Source organism: Aplysia californica, unplaced genomic scaffold, assembly GCF_000002075.1.
Source record: "Aplysia californica isolate F4 #8 unplaced genomic scaffold, AplCal3.0 scaffold00461, whole genome shotgun sequence".
NCBI classification, from domain to species: Eukaryota; Metazoa; Mollusca; class Gastropoda; order Aplysiida; family Aplysiidae; genus Aplysia; species Aplysia californica.
Genome location: NW_004797731.1, coordinates 150,686 through 175,932, shown reverse-complemented (window position 1 = coordinate 175,932; position 25,247 = coordinate 150,686). Strand labels below are relative to the sequence as shown.

Here is a 25,247-nt window from a genome sequence, read left to right as displayed (position 1 = left end):
AGAACTGTAGTGTCCCGTCAGGGGAAAGACAGGGCAGTGTCTGTTTGTGTCACGACACTGTGGAATCGGGCGCTCATCAATTTTGAGGCTTTTGGGGTTACTGGTGTCATCTGGGGGCTCCAGTGGCTCAGTGAGTAGTGAGTTTTGACTCGAGCAATGTCAAGCAAGTGTCTGTGACACGGGGATCAGAATGGGTGGTCGCTGGGGTGTGTCCTTGAGCAAGACACGACAGCCCTAGCTCAAATACAGGGCGCTGCACAGTGGTGACCAACAGTGGCATTGTTTGTTAACTGTTCTGTATTTGTGTAATGGTGTGTGTTTATGTATGTATTTGTGCATGTAATTATTAATGTATGTACGTATTCATAATTATGTATTATTGTATGTATGTTTGCCATTGTAAAACAAAGTGCCCTTCTGGGACAAATAAAAGTGTTATTTATTTATTTATTTTTATTTATATCTTAAAATGTGTTGATTTATCTTGGGTTTGGAAAAAAAAAAATACCCATGTATCCAGAATATGAGATGAAATATTTGCTATTGAAGGAGGTATAGATCTAGATCACATAGTGTCAAAGGTAAAGTTAAAGAGAAAATGGCTGCCAAAGTGTGGCGGCTTCCAAAACTATGTACTTGGAAACTGTTGTGTCTGTCAGAGGGTGCCATTGTGTAAATCCAACTTCTTTACTTTCCTTCTGGTAATTTCTGTCCACCTAAATGCTTTTCCCTTCCCTGTTCAACAGGAGAAAACTTTTATCATTTCAGTACGCATCGTTTTACTTTAAGTAAAACTTATTGGGTGGTTGGCGGTGCTCTGGTGTGGTTTGCTCCTTCTTTCCTATTAAACATCTATCGTCTTTATCTCCTCTCCTTGTATTTTGTGTTTGTTACTCTCTTGTAACACCTGAAATCTCCGGCACTTCTATGACCTTATTGTGTTGCAAGTGCTGTAAAAACTTACTAAAACTAAAAAACTAAGTAAAACTTATTTTATTCTTTTATTTGCATGATCTGATTCTGTATTATCCAGTGAAAGTACAGTTGACTGCTCTGTGTTAGTGCTGTGCGATTTTGAGGAAACATTGAAGCTTCGAAGCATAAGCTCACTATTCATGATTTTCGAATACCTCCGTTGAATGTTTTTTCTAAAAAGTATAAACCCAGACCTAAGTTCTGCTATTCTACATTTGCTAGCTTCTCACAGCGCCGTCGAATAGTTTTTTCTTATATAAGATAAGCCCAAATCTAACTTCCGCAATTCGAAGCGCTGTAGAATTGTTTTTTCTTATATTGTGATAGTCCAGATCTGACTTGCGCTGTTCAACGCCAGTCACTGAGCGCATGTGTGATGTTGTCGCGTGCGCGCAGACAGTGCAACGTGTTGACATCACGCCATTGTTCATAGCGCTTCGAATTTCGAGTAGGGTTAAGGGAGCTCATTGCGACAGCTAACTTCATGAAAAAAAACATTCACTGCGCTTCAAGAGTCAAGTGCCCTTGCTTGAGCTGTCCATAGAGTGACGAGTGAATATTGAATAGTTAGAGATATTCTCTAAAGGATTGTTTTATAACTCCTGTAGGCTCCTCTTATCACTCTGTCTCGTAACCATCAAATAAGGAGTATTTCTGTATATTTATCTTAATGATTTTAGATATAATGTACTCCAATTTTTCTACGTTTGAGAAAAATGAGACGAAAACCCATTTGATTTATCTGTTTAAAAAATCACATGGCATTCGAATGGCTCTGCCTTGCTTCGAATAGCTGTGAATAGTAAATAGTGCAAAAATTATGAATGTCGAATAGTAAAGTCGAATGGGCACAGCTCTACTCTGTGTAAGACTCGTCATACGTCACTTTTTTACCAAATGGCATAATTATGGCGGATTCTAACACCAAGCAATTGATGTACATTTTTCACTTCTGTGCGTTATGCCATCATGTATACAGTTGTATCTAATGTGACTGTGTTTTGTTCTTCTCCTGTGGATGGCTGGCGGGTGGTTTGTTGTGGCTTGCTTCTTCTTTCCTATCAAACATCTATCGTCCGAATCTCTCCTCTTTCTCTTATTTGTATGTTACTATTTAGTAACACCTCTACTCTTTGGCATTTATATGACCTATATGTGTTGCAAGTGCCGTAAAACTCTTACTTAAAAAAAAAATTTTCGCCCTGGCTGCTTGCACAGAAAGACCTTGAGGCCCGAGGCGGGGACAACAACATGATGCACACTGTATTCCGGATCTACTTGAGTTTCCTGCGGTCCAGCCAGTCAGAGACTCTGCAGAAACATGTGTTCGGGGCCTGGAGGGCGTTCATCAAGAAGGTGAGCTCATCTCATGGAAAACAACAAGATAATATTGTACCTAACAAACTTGTTTGTTTAAGTAAAGAAAAGCACATTAATACAATAGCAGTCTTTTAGTTCAGGAAAAAACTAGGACAGACAGGAACAAAAGAAAAAGAGTATGTCTGAATCAAGAACTTATTAAGACAAAAAAGAGAAAGATGAGAAAGGGGTACAGTCTTACCATGAAGTTTGAGTAGATCCCAGTGAACTGAAAGTATCCACTAGGTCTTGAAGCATATGAGCAAGATAGTGGCCATTTGATGCAAAGGAAAAAGTGAGATAGAGAAAAACAACAAAGAAAAAGTACAAAAATAGGACCAATCGGGGTAACATTTCAATCACATACATGATACTGAAGTAACTTTACAAGACCAAAGGGAGAGAAAAGAAAGAGGCACACCCTTAGTGAGAAAGTGAGTCAATACCTGGATGAATTAACTGATAATAGTGATAATGTCTCTCATTTACATTGTAAGTAACAATTCAGCAGGACAGATAGAAATATGAGAAAGGGGTTATTTGAAACTGTATTTAGTCAGTGCAGTTTTTTTTCCTCTGTGGAACATGTGGCATTAAATGTGATTATATATCCTTGATATTTAAATTGTAGAACATGTCTCATCTTTTCATCTTTGCATATGAGATTACAAATAAGATTTACTGCTTTTTAAAATGTTACCATGAATTATGTTTTCTTCACTTTAAACAATAATCTATTACGTTCACTTTCTGTTACAACAGATCTAGAAGCAATTGAAGGTCCTTTTTTGAATCCACCATTAAAATTGTGTCTTAAGGGCTGTTTCTAGAGGGATGTTTAAGACTAAGTGGTGACCTAATGCATCCATGCCTCACTCCTCTTTTAATTAATCCTCCTATATTTGCTGTATTCTCCATCAATTCTTACAACAGTGCATTGGCCCCTGTACAAATTCTCAATATTTCTTAGATCTTTTCAATCTATGTCAGGATTTTCCATAATCTTAAATAGTTCATTGTGTTTAATCTTTATAGAAGGCCATTCAATAATCTATGAGGCACAAATCAGTAAAATATTTTTAAGTAAAAAAAAAAAAAAACCTGATTTATTTTGTTTTGAAGTGTGAAAAGTGTACATACAAAAGAGATGGCGCTTGCCGTGAAAAATTTGTTTCTTTTTGTCATATGAGCGTATCGTCAGCCAGCTGTTTAGGTGTAAAGAGCCCAAAATTTTGTAACAAATAAATATTATGGCAGTTTTAAATCTGTGGAACTATTTGCATGAGCTTGATAAACATTTTATTGAAGTTCATTTTATAAATTTGAAAAAAAAAAAGGCAAGAAATTAAAGATAATGTGGGTATAACTGTTAAAAAGGATAAAGCTGTTTTTTTCTCTCTTCTGAAAAATTTTGCTTTCTTGGCATAGAGCAATTGAACAGCTTGTCGACAATATGATGTATTTTGACTCCCAAGTCTACCTGTGTCTTATCTTCACATGTGTCCTATACACATTGATATAATGCATATTCTCTATTTTTTTTCCTTGACAGTTCCAAGCGGTGTTGTTTAAAGGCAGTGCAGATATGTGCGGAGAGCTGTGCTATGAGGTAAGGCCAGTCAATGGTGACCCATTCTTTGCTTTATCAGTTTTTATCTGGGTGTAGGAAAGGAATGAAAGGACAAGTTACTCCGGCTTTGAAAGAACCAGGAAGTGTAACCCACAATGGGAAAGATATCCTGTGTCAATACTCCACACTGTGCCAGGCTATTCATGTGACAGCCTATTCATGTTACAGCCTATTCATGGCCTCGTTGCCTTAAAGTACTTCTCTTTCTCTCTAAACATAGTGTACTTTGGTAGTGTGCTTTAATGATAGCATGCACTAACTTTAACTTTCTTTCCTGGCTAAAAGGGACATGTGCTAACAATATGTATATGCATTTATCTCAGACCATTGTTCCCAGTAAAAGGGGATATATGCTTACAGTATGTACATGAAAGGTGTTTAATGACTCTGTGAAAAAAGTCATTTGGGAGAAGGGGTAGCCATATTCTGCAAAGTGTTAGGGCCCAGTTGTGATTGCATTTATACCCCTCTGATTATTTTGCTGAGAATGAGCAACTTACAAAAGCTTGGATTTTTCTGGAAGGGAAGGTAAACCCCTGAGTAGATAATAGTATAGCTTGTTAAGTGCACAGAACTTGCTGCTGAATGAGAATTTGCGCTATGCAAATATTTACTGTTATTATATTTCATCATTGTCAGCAACAAGTATTTATGAGTTTTACAATCTATATAAATACCTGAGCGTTCTAGGGTCAGCTGGAGTAATAGTATTGATTGTAAAACTCATAAATACTTGCTGCTGAGTGGGCACCTGTGGTATACAGATGCCATTTATTTTTTATTTTTAAAGCAAGGTCAGACAGAGTTTTGCAATTTTCTGGCAACAACGGTGTAGTATCAGTCTATCAAACAGTTGGAATTATTTAGGATCAGTGACCCCTCCTCAACAAAGCAAACGTTAATTCTCCTCTACAGTATACTTGATGATGATGTAGGCAAGTATTTCTATTAATTCTAGGACGGTAAGTTAAAAAAAGAAATTAAATGGTGAGAATAAATGAGACTGGAAAGAAAACTTTCATTTTTATCTTAGTGTAGTACTTGTCAATTTTGTTGTTGTGTTGATATGAGAATAAAAAAGTGTATTCTGTGATTTCTGAGAAATTAACTGTTTAATCAACATATTCTCTTTTACTTGTGCCCAAATTCGTTTTAACTGTTTACAAAACTTTCTGACTACAGAGTTTTTTTTAAATACTTGTATTTACTTTTTTAGATGTTGACTAGCTTTTGTATCGCAATAGTACAATGTTTCTATCTGTATACTCCTAGATTCTTCGTTGCTGCAACTCCAAGCTCAACTCCACTCGGCGTGAGGCATGTGCTTTACTCTACCTTCTCATGAGGTCCAACTTTGAGTTTTCCAATCGCAAAAGTTTTACAAGAGTGCATCTGCAGGTGAGTGTTTTTCTTCCCAGTGGCTGAGAGAAGGAGAGAGAAAGATGTGAGCTTTTTAGCTCATACCCTGCCAATGTTTTTAAATGTAGATGCCATTGTACTAGGTGGTAGGCGGGTGATCTGGTGTAGTTTGCTCCTTCTTTCCTATCTGACATTTTCGGCCTTTTCTCTCCTCCTTTTTTTGTGTGTTTGTTACTCTCTTGTAACTGGGTGATTGGTGGATGCTCTGGTGTGGTTTGCTCCTTCTTTCCTATCAAACATCTATCGTCCTGATCTCTCCTCCTTCTTTTTTATGTTTGTTGCTCTCTTGTAACACCTCTAATCTTCGGCGCTTATATGACCTTATTGTGTTGCAAGTGTCTTAAAACTCTTACTGAAACTAACTCTCTTGTAATAGCTCTAATCTACAGCACTTACATGACCTAATTGTTTTGCAAGTGCCGTAAAACTCTAACTGAAACAAATATGATTTGCGGTACCTAGACTGTGTCAGTCGTTTATATACAAACCATGTGCATGAGATCTGATTCGTACCTGTACAAAGTATGGACATTTTGTTTAGCTTTATTTGTCCAGTCCATTATTTACTATTTTAGAGATGATTTTGTTATTTTTCATTCTTTTCTGATGAAACTGAAGTGCTACATGTCCAACTTATCATTATTAATATGTAGTGCGAACAATTATTCACCACCATCCAAAATATGAGTAAGTTTCATAATGTGGCAATGGCATGAAATAAATTAAAAATTTATTGCCTCTTGACTATGATGACAACATTATTCCTATAGTTTGAAAACTCTTGGCCTTCCCTCATTAAACTTACTGTTGAAATCGTCTAAGACAGCCACTCATTTTTAAGGGGAAAATTGGTTGTCTTAGACAGGTAGATATCTTGGACAGTGTCATTATATTTTTTAAAACGCAAGATGGGAAGTGGTCATGTGTACAGGTAATTGGCTTGGTCTTATATGACCTAATTGTGTTGCAAGTGTTGTAAAACTTTGACTAAATCTAAAATTAAACTCAAAATTCCTTGTAAATATTCCTTTTACTTGTGAGTGTGCTTCATTTTACTTGGGCAAAGAACAACTTCTTTTCTTTATCTTGTTGTCTAGTGGTTAGGCCAGCGGACTTGTAATTGTGAGGTTGCATGTTCGAGGGTGCAACCCTCAGGCTCGTCCTTGTGTCCTTGGGAAAGGTACTTTACACAAATTTTCCTCACTTCACCCATGTTGGAATGGGTACCCAGCCGTAGACATCGAAAGATCTTGTCAGTCTGTTAGTGCTTTAGGGCCTATAAATGGCAGCTTGCACTGTATGCTTCCCAGGAAGTTGAGGTTGTTTAAGAATGTATCAGGTCTGCCGGGTAATAGTATAGATTATAAAGCACATAGAGCTTGCTGTTGAGCGGGAACTTGCGGTCTGCAAATGCTATCTATTATTGTGTCTCTGCAGGTGATCATCTCTGTGTCTCAGCTGATTGGCGTGGTGGTAGGGCTGAGCACCACTCGCTTCCAGGAAAGTCTGGCCATCGTCAACAACTATGCCAGCAGCGACAAGAGTATACAGGTGAGAGGCCTGCACTTAAACTAGTACACCTTCTTTGTGTCGTAAGATTCAAACAAAAAGTTATTTGTTGTCACCTTTATCTACCACTGCTATGTTTTAAAAAAATTAAAATTTCATCTTTTTTTGTGTGTGTGTGCTGGATATTTTGTGGTTATCGTCATGATGTAAAGCCTGCTTGAGTTACACTGTTGAAGTTTGTTGGTAGGGGTGCCACTTTTCTGGACAGGTTTCAGTGACTTTGAAAATACAGACCCTTCCAAACATTTTGTGTTTTGTGTGTGATGTGTGTTTTTCCTCCTATTTTGTTGATGATACCAATTTTTCAGTTTTTTGTTGTTTGTTGTTTCTGTTGCTGCAATATCCTCATTTCTATTAGCTTACTGTCTGAAAAATACTTATTTGTTTAGGTGATATATATATTTCTTTTCTTATATCGTGGGCTGAGAGCCAGAAGTGACCTTGTCCATTTTGGCCAAAATGCCAAAAACAGCATAATGGAGGCAATCAAACGATATTGCATCATGTGTGTAACTGTCAAACTAATCTGCCCAATAATGTTGCTACAATCGCAATTCCTGATGTATCTGTTTGGTAAGAGTTTTACGACACTCTCAAATACTTAAGGTCGTATGAGGGACTATGTGCCTTTGCCCAAGAGTTGCCTATAACACCTTATCCTAAAAATCCATTTTTGTCAAAACAAGGAATTTGGACATAGTTACTTCTATCCTTCAGCTTACGAAATTTTACACCAAGTTCCTGAAATCTGTTGTTTTTTGGGTGGCACCCCTTTGTAGACATCACCTTTTTTGTTCACATGAACCCTGCCAATGATTTGTTACTGCCTGACCAATAATTATCTGAACTGACCAATAGCTAAAAAATAGTTGTAAAAAGCATAGAGCATGATGTACAGCATGGATATATGCGCTATATAAATGCAATTATTGTTAATCAACATAAAAATGCCAGTTTTCTCATTGGTGTGTAGTTGAGCAAATTTCTCATACTCAGATTTGGACTGTGTGTCTCAGACGCTAGGAAAAAATTAAAAAGAGCAAGTTTTTTTCTAAATCATCTAAATAAACTTTTGTTTGTATTTGTAGGAAAATAGTTGTATAGCATATAGAGCATGCGTACGTAGGTACGTAGAATAGTTAAAACGTTATACTAAGCTCTTATAATACACAATGTCCCTTGACTACTGACAATGTCCCAAAATGTCTGTTGCTGGTCAGCGTTAGTTCAGTGGCCACTCTGTTTTTGAGTTAAGGTTCTTGAGTCTCATCAGAGGACAAGCTCCAGTGACTTTATCTATGTTCCCTAAAAGGTGTATGATGATTATTGCTCAACATCATATGTTAGCCTGAACGTCTCAAGCTGATTCTTTGATTTTTGACGGAAAAAATCTATACACTGTTCAATCTACTGGCATCTATGGTGAAGCTGTCAGGTGCTTCGCCATAGCACACAGGAGACTTAAGTTTGAATCACGAGAGGGGAGAATTTTAATCAAGCATCTCGATCTTTCTGCTGGGATTTAGTATTCCTTTCAGTCCAGGTTGACCTGACAGGCAGAGTTGAAGCCTGCTTCCTAAATCATGTAAATTGTGTCGATTAGGATGTAATAATACCTCTACATACCAAAAAAAATATGTTCAATTACTAAACAACATGAATGGAATAAATCAATACACTGTAAAATTTCTATGCCCCATGAATAGAGCTGTGAATAATGTTATATGATTTATATAGTTAAAGAAATAGTTGTGTGAAAAGTGGAGGAAAAACACTGTTTGTTGTATGGGAACGACAGAAGAAAAATATCCTAATTTTGAAAGAAGCACTACCTTCCTTGGTTGGTGGCTTTTTCAAAGATTACACAGAATTAAGCAGAATTTTTTATGACATTGTCCGACTGTTTATTTTTCATTTCAATCCTTTCAGAGTGTCCTAATGGTAAATTACTTATAAATTATGCTAGTGAGAAAGTTGTTTGGTGGAAGCTGTTTGTGTCATGTCAGCTTATTTTTCTCAACAATAATATTCTTTACGGATTTTCTTTGTAGTCATTTCAATTGGGTTTTTTGTCTCTTTAAAGCGCTGCATAAAATTCCCAGGCACCCAGGTAGTTTTAGGAAATGAATATTTTTTTTTACACACACATTCTTAAACACACTTGCATGCAGAGAGTCATCAGTTTTTGACCTCATACACTGTACATATGCACGCACACACACACACACATGCGAATGTGAACACTATTTCACCCACACACATGCATGTACAGAGGCTTTGATGTCTGTTTTAACTCGATGAATTCTCATGCATGCACTCTCATGCGCGCACACGTGCACGCATACACATGTACACACGCACACGCAGACACACGCAGACACACACACTCACACACTCACACACCCACACACGCATACACACACTTACCCTCACACTCAAAGGTACACACTGTCATTTAGACACAGTGTACATAGTAGTGCTCATCAATTATCATAAACCTTCACATATGTAAGGACAGATAGACTGACGCAAAGAATAAACAACAAAGCAATATTCTTCCTTATGTACGGGTCAGCATGCTATGAAATGCAGCTGTAAATACTGAAGTTTAACATTTCTGTCCTTAGTTCATAATCCATTTGCGTGATAGAACCCCAGCCCCCCCCCTTGTTTTCTAATACAAGTAATATAATACCTTTTATTTTGGAATACTAAAACAATTTTGATAACTATATTTATGAGCGGTAAATTGCAGGGAAACTTAAATATGAGATGCACCTCGTTAGTCATGACCACATAGATCACAGAGTGTCTCCATGTCAACAGATAGAAGACCAGGATGATAAAGGGAGGGGGGCGGGGTGGGGTGGTGTTGTTTTAATTTGTCGGAGCAGAGAAATGAATATCAAACAGTGATGACTGATGTTTTTGTTCAGATCTAGCTCCTGAAAAATGAAGATTTACTATGAAAATTTTGATTGATTTGACATACTGCTTTTTTTATCAGACATTTATTGTTGGGAATTTTTTTTAAACGCCTGTCCTGCCTTTTTGTCTCATAATTTGTCCCTTCATTTGCGCACCGAACTTTTTGTTTGTCAATGTCGAAATAATCTTCACAGTTTTATCTCTTCACTCTGGTGGAAAAACTGTTCCTCTGATGAATGAAGATCTGTTGTCTGTCGTTTGACACCTATTTCTGCAGAATATTTGATGGAATTTTGATGAGCAACAGCTAAAAATGAGACTTAAGTTGCTGACTTTATTATATATCAGTAAATCAACCAAGAGGATTAACTGTGATCAAAACAATTGAAACTTTCCTGGGGGGAGTTAAAAAAAAAAATTTTTTTCCTTAGTAATTACTGAGTTGTTATTTCTTATCAAACCAACCACCCCCACCCCACCCCCTCGTTTTACCTGAATTTTTCTAGAATATCATTTTCACTGAATTACAGTAACTTTGTTGTCTTGGAAGAAGATCAACTATGATTGTTTTCTTTTCTCAGCATGGTTTCTTTGACCCGTGCTGATCCCTAAATAGTGTCTCTAAATACGTCTTCCACAGTTGTTGAATGCTTTATTAGTTTTCCATGGGTTGAAATGTGAACATAGTTGTCTTTTCCAGGTTAAGTCTCATTTTGTAGATGTTGCAAGACATCCAGTGTCTGCATACACATAGTGAATCATGCATGGCCACATACAGGCGCTCACTCACGCATACGTTTATCCCATGTTTCATTTGGTTATGCAAATATTTTTGTTCTCTCTTATGAACACTGCCGTTACACAGTTGAATAATTCCAGACTTAATTTGCTTCAGTTCCTAGACCAAAAGGAGTTAGTCGTAAGTTCACACGTTTTTACCACTCACAATATACGCTGTCTTTCCAATTCTACTTTTCTATTTTCTTTTTATCTTAAAAAAAATTTTTTTTTGGTTAACCAGACAGAAATTGCAGCTGGCTTTCTGAGACACTTGCCGAGTGCCGCATTGGAATACATAATATATCTGTCTAGGCTGTACAATTTTCTCAACTTTACCTTGGGCTAACCTTGATGTGGCTTCTTTTTGTGCTATAGCGTCACTCTTGTGCTGTCATTGGGTGCTACATCTTCTAACCAGCTGTGTTCTTGCTTGAGTAATCTGTCACCCTTTAAATGGTCAGTCAGTTTGTGTCTTGTTTTGAGGTTTTTACAGTATTTTTGTTGTTGTTGAGCGCTTTGAAATAAAATATTTTTATTTGGTGTTTGCTTCAGTTATGGCTTGCCAAACAGAGGGTAGCTTTTTTTCACTTTTGCAATGATTTTTGTTTTTATTTTAAGGTTGTTTTTGTTTTTCATTAATTTTTTCCCCCTCTGTATACTGTTTTCACCATTCGACCACCCATTGTTGGGACAATTTGAACAAAGAGTCTTTTTATGTTCATAAAGGTGTTCATTTGGTACTTGCTTTCCTTTTTTTCCCTCTGAATTACTTTCATCTGTGGTGCAGTGGTTTAGATCTTCTCTGTGCCCTTTATGGAGATGAGTTCAATTCCCTTTTGTGGAAGAAAATTCATCCAGTGACTTCATCTTTCTGCTCTGGTGTAGTAGTAGTGTGTACTCACACATTGGGCTGACCCAAACAGGCAGAGTCAAAGCAGCCTGCCTCCAGAGCAATGTAAATCATGTTTGCCTCCTGTTTGAGCTAGATTGTGTTGGTGTAGTCACAATCTTTTGCAGCAGTGACAATTTGGAAATATACATTTATAAGAAAACTTTTACAAGTACTGTGGCTTTTCGTTAATGCTATTCAATTTCCTTATCTTACTATTTCGGTATTGTGCTTTGTACTATCTAAGGTCTCATACACACAAGATAAATTTCTACTTGTCACACGGCTGCAAAGCATGACTTCACTTGGTGGTGAAAAGTGATGAATGGACGAAATCTGCCTCTTTTTCATACTTACAGCAGAGCAACGTGTTCTGTGTATTATGTGAGCACAGTACTGTGTACCTTCTAAATACTACAAGCCATTCAAAATAGGGAAAAAGAAAGGGAAAAGAAAAAAGGGAACTGCAGTCAATGACAGCTCCTACAACAAGTGTGAGATCTGTGGTGGCAGAGACTGTCACTCCTGTGTTGGGATTTAGAGACACGGCAGGCCATGTAACCCAGCACCTCTCCTACAGACTGGGACATCTTTGTTTTGATGGCAGTCCATGATTTCTCTGGATCAAATGGAGCCAATAGTATTAAGTATCATGTGTTAATGCTCTGCGCGTAGCATACCAGGACTCTGTTGCAAGGTGCTAGGGGCATTAAAAACCTGAACACTGTCTCAAATTCCTGTGACGCTTAGTATTGTTGAAACGAAATCTGTCTGTGGCACTTTCATGACCAAATTTGTATCAATAACGCTCTGAAACATGTACTCTTGACTAATACCATGACACTTAATACCCCACTATTGAAGTGCGTCTAATATTTAAAAGCTTTAAAAATTATCTTTTGTATACTGTAAGTACAAGTTGTCTCATAAAATGTATACACACAGTTTGAATATTTTTGTATGCTTCTGATTCTAACTGTAAATGGTGTATGCCTCCATCGACTTCATTTTAGATCTTTTAGCATTTCAGTTGCTTCAAACCATGCCCACAGGGGTCAGTGTTCTTCATATCACAGAATGGCGGCACATTGGAAATATTGAAGTATTTTGAATCTTCTGGGAGCATTGATAAATATGCCAGCGTTTGTTGTGTAGCGGTTAGGCACTTTGTCGTTGCACGCAGGAAACCCGAGTGGGGAGAACTTTTCATGAAGTATCTATGTCGTTTTGCTGAGATGTTGTATCCTTCTCAGTCAGGGTTGGCTCTAACAGGCAGGGTCAAAGCCCGCCTCCTAACAGATCAGAATTTTTTTCAACAGGGGTGTAAAGTCACCTATAGGATAGGCCCCTGTTAATACACTTTTAAAAATCAGTTGATAAATATTGAGAGTGTGTATTGTTTTTGAACTGCTTGCACTTGTGCTGTCTCTCACTTAACGTATTGTTGTCACTGATTGTAGAACTTTTGTGAACGTTCATCACTATTATAAATTGTGCATATCTATTATTGCTTCTGCTGTTTGTGGATTCATGCTTTCTTTTTGCTTTTTACAGTAAATTTTTTATATTTATACGATGCTGTTGAAGCGGCAAGATATGAGTTTTGCATTTTACACTGTAGGGGTTGTATCTATTTTTCTTAGCTCTCATTTTTTGCCTTTTTTTTTTTTTGGTTGCTTGTATCTTAGACTCATATTTAAAGATGTTCTTATTTTTAATTCATAATGCTTTGTTCTAGACTAACCATCACTTTTGTGAGTTAATTGCCACTATAGATTTTGTTTTAAAATTATGTGTGTGCATACACATGTTTGAACAGTATGTGTTTGGATGTGTGTGCGTGTTTGTGCTTGTGTGTATGTGTGCGAGTGGGAGTGTGTGTGTGTGTGTGTGTGTGTGTTTGTGTGTGTGTGTGTGTGCTCGCTCCTGGCATGTTTAGGGGTGAAAGTTGGATCCAGCTTGCTCTGTATTTTTTAATTTTTGGTAAGTCAATTGGACTCATTGTGGGATACGCTTAAGTTCTGAATCAGTAATTGTCGCAAATTATCAGATTTTCAAAAATTTAATTTTTTTTAAAAAGTAGTTGTGTTTTGTGAATTTTTGAAAACCAACAACACCACAAAAGACAAAAAAAAGAAAAAAGAAATTACGTAAATTATTTTTAATTTTTAAATATTTATGATATAAATACAGTTAATACTCTTGCAAAAGCTGCAGTACTGGTCATCCTGAATATTTTCTTTTCCACTTCTTTTCTTTCTCCTGTCCAGTCTTAATTTCCTATCCAACAGTCTGTAATAACTGCACCAAATTCATGTGTTCTCATAAACAACATGAACATTGGGACTGGTTCAAGACAACCATCCATTGCCAAGGAGAAAAAGTGGTCATCTTAGACAGGTGGTCCTTGTGGAAAGAGCTGTTATATTTTTTTAAACATGAAAAAAGGGAGGGGGAATGGGGGTGGAAAGTGGTTGTTTGTCCAAGTGATTGTCTTGAACAGGTTACTGTTGGAGCAAGTTCAATTGAACACTTCGTTTCTCCTTACCTACTAATAAATATAATGATAATAGTTTGTTCGTCAATGTCTGATGATGATTAATGCATCTGCGAAGGAGCATAATTTCTTAAAGGGAAATAGAAAAAATTAACTAAGGATTTATATAATTTGTGGCTTCTGCTATGGCCAATGAGATCAATTCTGGCTGAGAACAGTTTTGCTAGATTTTGAACATTTCAAAGCTTCATTTTCACATGTGGATGTGTGCACCTTGCGGGCTTCTCTCTTGGTTTCAGCATAGCTAATTTGTGAAGCCTCATATGATTTTCTGCCTTCTCATACATCAGCCTTAAAGTATCCCAGCACAGACTGGCCAGCCAAAGTACCATCTGACATGCCATTGGCTTCACTGAATTTAACACTCAATCAGCTTACAACAACTGTAATTTTGCCTTCATTTTAAAACTGCTGGTGGTTGGAAGGCACTACTAATATGTCCTACTTCTGCTTTTCCCCTCCCTTGTGTCTCTTCAGTCATCTTACTTTTACCCAGCGCTAAATGGCAATTATCATGTGGACGTTGTACTCCACAATTACTCAAAGCAAAACCACAAAACCATCATGACTGGAATGCTAGCTGTATCCCAACATCACTGCTCACGTTCCTCAGCCGTGACCTTTCATCCTCTATGATTGGACCCTACTGGTCCATGACCTATGACCTCTGACCAACAAGTTTATTACACTTTCCAACAGAAAACGCCATTCCCTGGTGAGGTCCGTGACCTGACCAAGCGTATCCGCACAGTTCTGATGGCCACGGCCCAGATGAAGGAGAACGAGAACGACCCTGAGCTCCTGGTGGACCTACAGTACAGCCTGGCTAAGTCCTACGCCAGCACTCCAGAGCTCAGGAAAACCTGGCTAGATGCGATGGCGAAACTGCATATACGATACGGGGACTTCTCTGAGGTGAGTTGCAGACTCAACTGGTCAACTGGTGAGAATATAACGAGAGCATAATTTGTTGCCAGAAAGCAAATATTTTTCATCAAAACTGTGCCAACCTCCCCCCCCCCAAAAAAAACAACCCCAAAACAAAACACAAAAAAACATGTTTTTAAAAATACCCCAAAAATTGTTTTAAAAGAAAATATGGGTACAAAAGAAAGAGGAGAGAAAAAAATGGTTTTCAAGACAGTTGGAGATTAGCTTCAATATGATATAGTGTATCAAGGCTCTAAATCTCTTGTCTAACACTTTAAAGTTATATTCAAGTAATTGGAACTGTGTCTGACCGCCTCGGAAATAACCTAACAGTGTTGATAGGGGCGTTAAACCTATACCATTTCACCATTTGCCCCTTCCCTGACCTTTGGTTTTTGCCCCATCCCTGACCTGTGATCTTTGCCCCATCCCTGACCTGTGATCTTTGCCCCATCCCTGACCTTTGATCTATCCCTCATCCTTGATGTGGCATCATTAGTCTAGTGATTAGGCTACAGGACTAGTTATCCTTGAGGAAAAGCACTTTACACAAATTTTCCCACTTGGCTTGGTCTATCAGAGATGGGCGTTAAATTTGGAGGTCCCGCCTCTTAAAGAATCTTACAGTGTTGCAAGGGGCGATTTTTCATTTCCATCCTTGACATTTCTCATTTCCCCCCCCCCCCCCCCCCCCCCCCACAGGCTGGTCACTGTTACATTCACATAGCTGCCTTGATAGCAGAGTACCTGAAACGTCGAGGTAAGACACCACACCAGCGAGCTCTCCATCTTCTAATCCACTCTACTGTTTTTGCTAGCACACTTAAAACTGTCTCAATATGTATTCCCTTCAATTTCTTCTGTGATTTTTTACTCTTCCTCTAACATATCTTTTCTTTTTCCGAATGGAAAAGGTAAATGGTATTAATCTTCTACATATTATGCCTATTTAAATATTGTTTATTTGTTTTATCTTGTTCTTAAGATTCAATTTTTTTTAAAGCACTTCTTTAGATTAAAGTATTTGTAGAAATGAGAATATTTTGTGTGTGTTTTCTAAATTATTACATGGCTAGAGTTTTGCAAATGTGATGTTTTGTCTGTGAGCACGTTGTAAAACAAGTCTGTAGCAAAAGCGTCACCCAGTGATTGTATCGACATCGTTGTCTTCTGTTGTTTCGTATGTTCTGGCGTTCTGCCATATGTTGTCAGTTAGTGGCAAATAGCTAGTTGTCCGTCCAAATCTGTCAGTGACAGCTGGTAGCGGGGACGGGTCCAGGTATTCAAAATGTGGACTTTCATTGTTGACCGTTACTGCTTACCTTCTCCTGTTGATCTTTACAGTTTACTGTTACCGTTGGCTTTTACAGTTGACCTTTACTGTTGACCTAAACAGATGGCCTTTACTGTAGACCTTCCCTTGATTTTTTTCTAATTAAATTAATGGAAGATAATCCAGTGAAACAATCTTAATAGTGTGTCTTGATTGCAGAAGAATGGAAGCCAGGTTCAGGCATCTAAAAGAAAAAATGCCTGTGTTTTGCATAACTCCCATTAAGATAACAGTCGAAACTGTCAAAGGCACCTACCCATTGCTGAGAAAAAAAACACAATTGTTTTGGACAAGTGGATATCTTGGACAGTGCCATTATATTATTTCTTCAAAAAAGTAAGGTGGGGAGGGGGTTCTAGAGGTTTGTAAAGGCGATTGTCTTGGACAGGTGGCCATTAGGATAGGTTCGACTGTAGTTTGATAGTAAACAGACCTAAGGCATACTTAACAATGAAAGTAAAGGTTATAGTGTGTGTTAATTTAAAAAATCAAACCACTGCAGAATACGGTTAGTAGATGTGCCCCAGTCTTGTCTGTGTGGTTGTGTGAGTCATTGCCTGTGTGTTTCCCTCAACTGTTGTGTGTACAGAAGACAAGGTTGGAATAAGTCATATGTGGTGTCGTGGTTTTTTTCTCTCCTGGTCAGAATGAATTGTGTCGCTATTATGTATCTATTTCTAGCTTGGGTTTTTGATTTAACTGAAACTTGTGTCTGTAGTTTCAAGAGTACAGAAGTCTTGTATCTTGTATAATGTTTTAAAAAGTTATTACAATAATATTGTAACTATATTATGTTTCCTAAAGTTGGTGGGGTGTTATGGTATGGCTAACTCCTGTTTCATTGGGGGGGTCTTTTGTAGGAATGGGTGAGTGGAGGAGGATTTTTTTTGTGTGCACATTTTGCTCTTGTTTTTGTTTCGTTGTTTTTTTTCAGATAAAAGTCAGAATATTAGGGTTTTTACTTTTCTTGTGCGTATGTTTGGGTTGGGCTGTTTGTTTTTGTGTCATGTATTTCAAATATGTGCCTATATACTCGTAAATTTACCACTTATTTATTTAGCATATACAGTAGCTAATGACTGTCAAGGTTGTGAAGTATTTTCTTGTTTTGTGTCTCTCTCCTCATAGTCAACACACGAGCCCTTGGAGGCTTACTAGGTTGTTCTTTCTTCATTCTCTCATGCTCAGAAACTTGCAGATTGCTTTTTTTTCTGCCTGTGTACCTTGTTGTGTTGCGTTTGTTGATCTGTTTTATCCAGTTTCTTTTCTTTTTTTTTTTGTATCCGTTCTTTTTTATTCTACGCATATGCTGTTACTTTAGAATGGATTAGTAATAAGAATACCATAAATAAAACAAAACATCTATTATTAATCTTTTTTTTCTTTCAAAAAGCGTTTTAGCAGTTTAATTTTTTTTTTTTTTACACAAGCTGTGTACACTGTAATATAGATGAGTGTTAAGAAGTCTCTAAATAGTATAGAACAATGTTATTATTTTTCTTTTTTGTTCTTGCCTTTATTGTACTTGTATCACCTATCACTATTCCCTGCAGGAAAGTTAAAACCTAGTAAGTGCTGCATCATCTCCAGAAAACGTGTTGCATTTTGAAACTGGATGTAAATTTTTTTTTTCTCTAACTTTATCATCAACGTAACATAACTTGAAAGAAGTGAAAAAGTTTTTCGTATTATATTATTGTTGGTTTGTACTTTGTGATCTGCCGAGAGGAATGCAGATTTTACATATTATGTGTTTTTGTGTGTGCGTGCGTGCGTGTGGGGCATCTGTACGAGATTGAAGTTCTTGGTTATATTTTACTTATATTCATAACTAAGCTTAATATGAAATCTGTGCAGTCTAAACACTGTAGAAAAAAAATGAAATAGACTCCGCAGAACAATAATAGTAGGCCTATGGTTCAGCTCAAGTTGTCCTTTTGATCAGTAATCATAACACAGAGATAAATAATTGTATTTATTTGTTGTAATTTTACTTTATCTAAATTCAACTTCTGAAACATAGAAAAACTCCTCGCTTTTTATTTTACTTGTTCCTAATATTGCACCTTTTTGTTTTTGGTTGTCAGAGCAGGGTAAAATGTGTGGGTTTAGAACAACTGATATCTGTCATCAGCACTCAAAAGTTATTATGATAATTCTGTCAGTGTATGATTAGCCAAGTATTCTCTTGACTAGAAACTTTTACCACTTGATATAAGAACGGATATGTTATGTTCTTTAACACAATAAAAGGTAATTTTTCTTAAATTAATATAAGACTAGTTACCCGTTCTGTAGACAGTAAAAGCTGATTCTCTGTGGACGTGACCATTTACAACCTCTGAAAACAATCTGAAATGCATAGAGACTATAGCAGAGGACACCAAACTTTGTGCAAAGTGGGATGGATAATTGAAAGAATGCAGAGCGTGGGCCGGATAATTGAGAGAACCCAGAATGCGGAACGAATATATCTATTATGAAAAACACAATACACTGAACAGGCTACAGTAGAAAAATATATGTTTGCTGAAAGTTATGAAGTCTTTATAAACACATCAAATTTTCACTGTAGTGTTCAATGAAATTGAAATGATAAAATCATTTGTTGACCAAGTCCTGAGCACGCTACAAGCTTATCTTCCAAGGGTTTTTTTTGGGGGGGGGGGGAGAATGGTGGCATGGCAGTGGATAAAGCGGGTTGGATCTGGGTTGCGGGCCATAGTTTAATGACTCCTGGACTATAGGAACTTTGGTTTATACTGCTTTTGGGACGAGCTTCGTTTTGTTCCCCATGCTACATTGCTTGCTGCAGAAAAGAAAAATAAAGCTTTCCTTCTCTATGCTCATAAGTTCTGGTCAGTGTCTGTGTTATGCTAGATGTGACCACAGTTACAGGAGTATCTAGCATAGGTATATATGTTTTATTCTTAATGCTAGCAGCTTCTCAATAGGGTTTTGGCAGTGATGGAAGTCATAGTGCGATTCCTATGTATACATGTTCCAACACGGTTGAGATGACATTGTTTTTATGTGCTGTCCACCTGTCTTTTTTACATGATTATTATATATTTATATAAATATAAAATCAATGTAGACCATAATGAAAAAACTAGCTTGTAGTAGGCTTTTCAAAATATGTTTACCTTTTCTACCTTTCGCCTAGAAGTTTGTCTGTTGCAGTCTTCATTGTTTATTGTTCTTTCCTTCCCCCTCCTCCTGCCTTTACCTCCAATCTCTCTTATCCCCTTTTCCGCCCTTTTGACCCCACAAACACATGTGCACGTGCACATTTGACTTTCCCTTACATAAATGTTCTTGCAATTTAAAGAAGGATGCCACATAATGTCCATAAAGATTGGCAAAACGTCTGTTGGTAATACTTTCTCAAAAGAGTTAGCTTTTTTTTGTTGTTGTTGTTGTTGTGTTTAAATGTTTGTGTATGATTGTTATTGTCAATGTGTAATGACCTGGCTATTACTACAGTTTGATCTGTTAATGAAGATATCTATTCCCTTAGGAGCCGCTTCGTAAACATTTTACGTAGAATTTTTGCAGCAATTTTTAAGTACAACATTCAACTGATGTAACATAATAATAATGTACCTGATTGTCAGTAGAAATTTGAATAACTATTTTGTATTCTTTTGTTGTTGTCATTATCACTTCATGTCCTTGTTTCTTGCTCAATCAGAATTGTTTCTCAACGTTGTCCTTGTGTCACAGCATGGCTCAAATTCGCCCTAGATGTTCTTCTCAATATTTCATGTCCTTTGGTTTGTCTTGCCTGAAGTCTGTGACCTTACCGAGTTGAAAGGGGCGTAAAGCTGCAATGAATCGCGGTGAAGTTAGAGAGTTGAGATAGATTGCTCAGTCTACTACCAGGTGGCTGGGTAGCTGTATTTGACATGTGCCTAGCAGACTTATGCCCACTACGGCTGGATCGGGCCGATCGCCCGACTCGATCGCCTGAAACTGAAAACAAACACGTTTGTTCTTGAACCATCGAGTCGAAGTATGTAAAATATTTGTGAAGATAAGGGTTTGATTAACAAGCAAATGAAAGAGTAATCTAAAACCTTGTTTCCTGTAGATAATATAGTGTTCCTTGTATAATTATGTCATTAAAGGTAGTTCAGAATCGAAAGTGCAGATGTGGTGAAAATGTAGATCAAACTTTACGGAATTAAAATGACAATGTTCCTGAAGAAATCATGAGAATGAGGACCTTTGTATTCGAACTATCAACCCAAAAGAACACGAGACTGATATCTGTACCAGCACCATTTGTTATTTACTCTTTTAAGTTTCCCTGTGCATGTCTAAAGTTCCCGTTTACGTATTTTCTCAGGTAGCATGTAACATTTTTATTCTAAATACATAGTAAAAATAACATATTCGTACATTTTTGAAGGTCTCAGTACACAAGCCTGTTTTTGTATCTGCAAATGCGTTTTCTGTTTTGCAGTTTTTCATCTCATGGACTTGCCAATGTTGCAGAAAGATTATGAACTTTCCAGACGGACTTGCGAATAATAATTAGAACTTAGCTCTAAAGTCAATTTGAGAGATCTTCTGCTGCAGTTCTAATTTGAATAGCTTGAATTTATTTAATGCAGAAAAGTGTGTGTGTAGGGTTTGGAGGGGGGTTACTTGGCTAATGCCCACCATCTTGACCCACCGTGTGTGTAGAATCTGGGGGTTTTGAAAGCTACTGTTGGGACGGTTAGGTCTACCTCAACCATTTACTCCTCTGCTTACAACGTAGTCTATTTTGTCTTTGGTAGTTCAAGCTTCCTGGCTTGTAGTTCTAGGAAGACCAATCAGATGGAGGCTGCTTTGTGTCGCATGCTTCAACTACAAGCCTCTCCAGCCTTCATGTTCTAAAGTGTTGTTTTTTTTTCAGTTTTTGTGGACGTAGATTTTAGACATTCTCTCAGTTATGCACTGGTACATAACAAAAGTTGTTGATTTTTTTTTTGTTCAAAATTATTGTACTGGCTGTGTTTTGTCACTGGTTTTGTTGACATTGTTGAAATGTTTTGAGTTTGTTTTCAATGCTATTGCAGTAAGTAAGGATCATTTTTGAAAATTTATTGTATGCATTGCTCAGTACTTTTTTGTGTGTGTGCTTTTAGCTCTATTTAGTTCTCTACTTTTTGTTAAGTAATAACAACAACAAAAATCAGAAGTAAATGAAAGTAAATACTTCAATGACTTGAGTCATTTCTTATGACACAAATATTAGATAGAAGTGCAAATGTTAAGGCTTTTTTAAAAAGTTCCTCAGTTCTCCTTACGTTTATACTAGATTCTGCATTCTTGCACTCATATTTTCACTTCTTTTCTCCCGTAAGCTAAAGGTCCTCGAAGAGGGTTTTCTCCCTTCATCTTTTTATGAATTAAAATACTAAAATTCTGATCTTTTATTGCTATTTCATTTTGGTGGTTTCTAATAGTTCAAATATCTTTAATAAGTTTGCTGTTTTGTTTTATCAGATATCAGAAAAAAAAAATTATTTATTTTATGTATGCATATTACTGAAATAACAGTGAAAATTTATATGATCTCTTTAGTTGGTCACTTCTGCATAACAAAATCCTTTTAACTACAATAATGTGTCTCTTTAGCCAAGAAATATGCCTGTTTCTCTTCTTATACAATGTATTTTTTCTGAATTTCTTGGATTTGTTATTCTATAGACCATGTCAACATTTTTGTCTGATTTAGTTCATAGATTCCATTGCGACTGTCTTTCTGGTGTATTTGTGAGCCGAATATGAAATGAATTGTTTTTCCTTTCAAAAGACTCAGATAGACTGTGTGAATGGTTTGGAGGTGGACTGGCACTGGTAGTTCCTTTTTCTTTACTCATCATCTGTCATTTCTGTCTGTCTTTCTTCCTTTTTCCTAGTGCCAAATGAACATCACTGTGTCGATATGCATCCCTCTACTCAGACTAAAACTCAATAGATTATCTTCATTTAGGAATAAGGCAAATAGCAATGAAACCTTTCTCTTTGAGGCTAGGTATGTTGAAAGGAGCATTTGACACAAGCCTTCATGTTAACAAATCACGTCTCTACATTTTCAACATCATACCAACTATTTAGTCGAATACACGTGGCAATAAAGTCTGTTTGAGTATCATGATGTGTCTTTGTGTGTCCTCAGGGTCGTACCCACAGGGCTGTTCCTCCTTTGGTTTCATCTCCCCGAACATTGTGGTGGAGGAGGCCGGCATCAAGGACGACAGTGGCATGCAGGACGTGCAGTACACAGAGGTCAGACTTATGTCTTCATCGTGTAGATTAACAAAGATTACGAAGTTGAAGTGCCCATTGATGGATGATATAAGGATATATCCTCATGCAGATGATAAGATATGAAGACAAATCTAAAGTGTGTATTTATTGTTAAGTAAGATTGAAATGCTTATTTATAATAGGATAAGGTGAAAAGATAGATTTTAATTGGATTTTTAGTTGTATAAAATCTAAAAATGTAAAGTTGAAGTACATTATGATTGCATTAAAAAATATGGTAAAGCCTATGTGAAATTTTTCTGGTTGTATAGATGAAATAGACAAAAAAGTATATCAATTGAAGTCTGTGTTTATGTTTGTGCAAGCTGTAAAGAAATAAATTTGAAGTTTTTATTATAGTTGCATTGGATAAAACCATGATTTGGAAGCTTGAAATTGTCACTGTATGGAATAAAAACAGTAAAGTGAAAATGCTTGTTTTAAATGCATGTTGTTGTGTATGGTCCTCAATCATGCACTCACATGACGTCACCAGCACTCTGTGGATCAGTCACCTCTTTCCAGTTCACCATCTCTGTTCTTAGAGAAACATTGCTGTCTGTTCAGTGTATACCACTGTCTTTCATATATTGACAGTCGTGCACAGATAACAGGAAAACGGAAATCATACAAACTTGTACAACTTGCCATTCCACAACTGATATTTATTTTTTAATTTATATATTGATTTACCCAAATTATGGATGTGTGAAACGCATTTGTCAATCCCCGACGTGTCTGAGTTAATCCGGGCCCCTCTGCATTTTTGTAGCCAATTGCCAGGTACTCATTTGCTGCTGGACAAATTGAAGAACAATAATTTTGTATATATATTTTTTTTTTTCACATTGGCAGGAAACTCTTGTAGACTTCCTGGAGAAAGGTGCAGAGTGCCTGGAGAAAGCTCAGCGTTATGAGGTGCTGGGTGATATCTATAAGCTGGTCATTCCCATCTACGAGAAGCTGCGGGACTTCCAGGTGACTGGTTCTGCAATCTGAGAGAGTTCTTATTCTGGGTTTTTTCTGCTGTGTTTTGGGGTTTTTTAGTTGTTGTTTTTTTATTATGAAAAAAGTTGATTTATCAGCCAGATGTGCTTTTTGATGTTTTAGCCATTTGGACTTTATATGTTATGATGTTATTGGAGGGTGCCACCTGTCCTCCATCTCTTGCCTTTTTCCTTGAGAGTACTGGACTGTCAGTTTTTCATGTTTATGTTTTTACTTGATCAAGTCAAACTTTTACCTCTTTCTTTTCCATTTGGTGGGGAATGGGTTAGGTTGCTTTAATTCTTCTATAGTTGTTTGTAATAACTTAATCACCTTTAACTTTTTCCTTTTGCTGGTACTGGTTGATGTCCTGGTGAGAAACACATTGTCTGCCTGCTGTGAGTTGAGTGGCTTGTAGGAGGGTCAAGCCATGGGCTCTGAGAGTGTCCTTGACAGTGTCAAATCAGCTGTTTATATGTGTTATGCCCCTATCGACACTGTTTCGATGATTAAGAACGACGCCACTTCATCACTGCATGTCAGGGCCATCCTGGACTTGGTGGGAAACAGGGTCCTAGCACACAGACGGATTTGTTTGATAAAAATAACTTCCTTATTTCTTTCTGGGCAGGTGTGGTTTGCTCCTTCTTCCTTATCAAACATCTATTATGATCTATCTATTGTCCTTTTCTCTCATTCCTTTTTTGTGTTGTTGTTGTCGTTGTTTGTTTGTTTGTTTGTTCGTTACCCTTTAGTAACACCTCTAATCTTCATCACTTATATGACCTATTTGTGTCGCAAATACCTTTCAACTTAGTAAAACGCAACTAAGATTCTGAAAGACTTTGACTTTGCCTAACAAAACAACTCTTTCTTTTCCCCCCCCTGTCAGAAACTGGAGAAGAGCTACCAGTACCTGTCCACAGCATATGGCAGTGTCATCGACGTAATGCGGTCGGGCAAGAGGCTGCTGGGAAAATACTACATGGTGGCTCTCTACGGTCAGGTGAGACAACTGCTAAAAAAACACTTAAATACTATCTTCTATTTTTGTGTGAAACTTGTGTGTGTGTCTGTGTCTGTTTGTCTGTCTGTCCGTCTGTCTGTCTGTCTGTCTGTATTTGCCTACCTACTATTTTACCACTGTGGATTGTTCACGGAATGTATTTTGGCTCCTGTGTTAAGATTTTGTTTTAGCAAACTTTTTCGCCACTCTCAGCATGTTGTACTTATGCTTTTCTTCCCTTCTTCTCTTTCAGACCTATTTTGAGGATGAGAAGGAATACATCTACAAAGAGCCAAAGGTCACGACCTTGACAGAGATACGTGAACGATTGTACAAAATATTCTGTGAGAAGTATGGGAGGGAAAATGTGCAAATGATCAACGACTCCAAAAAGGTTTGTGCACACATGTGCAAATTTGTTGTTTGTTTATAATCCTGATAACATTCTCTTGGACTGTAGAATGCATCTCTGTCCTAAGAAAAAGGCTTGAATCTCTCTGACCCTACTTTGCAGGATGAAAAACCCCCCAACCAATTATGAATCACCACCATTGTCATCAATATTGTCATCATCATCAT

At 37.2% G+C, this 25,247-nt stretch overlaps 1 protein-coding gene across 1 annotated transcript in view; it reads left to right on the top strand.

The window, feature by feature from the left end:
• Positions 1 to 25,247, top strand: part of LOC101858958 (dedicator of cytokinesis protein 9) — a gene marked incomplete in the record, with an annotated part of 134,470 nt that overhangs the window by 86,146 nt on the left and 23,077 nt on the right. The window contains 12 exon segments of the mRNA XM_035971558.1: positions 2,194 to 2,331; positions 3,887 to 3,943; positions 5,237 to 5,362; positions 6,821 to 6,934; positions 9,036 to 9,062; positions 14,806 to 15,021; positions 15,739 to 15,796; positions 17,498 to 17,527; positions 22,545 to 22,654; positions 23,531 to 23,653; positions 24,555 to 24,668; positions 24,922 to 25,062. Of these exon segments, the coding sequence (XP_035827451.1) occupies positions 2,194 to 2,331; positions 3,887 to 3,943; positions 5,237 to 5,362; positions 6,821 to 6,934; positions 9,036 to 9,062; positions 14,806 to 15,021; positions 15,739 to 15,796; positions 17,498 to 17,527; positions 22,545 to 22,654; positions 23,531 to 23,653; positions 24,555 to 24,668; positions 24,922 to 25,062 (1,254 nt within the window).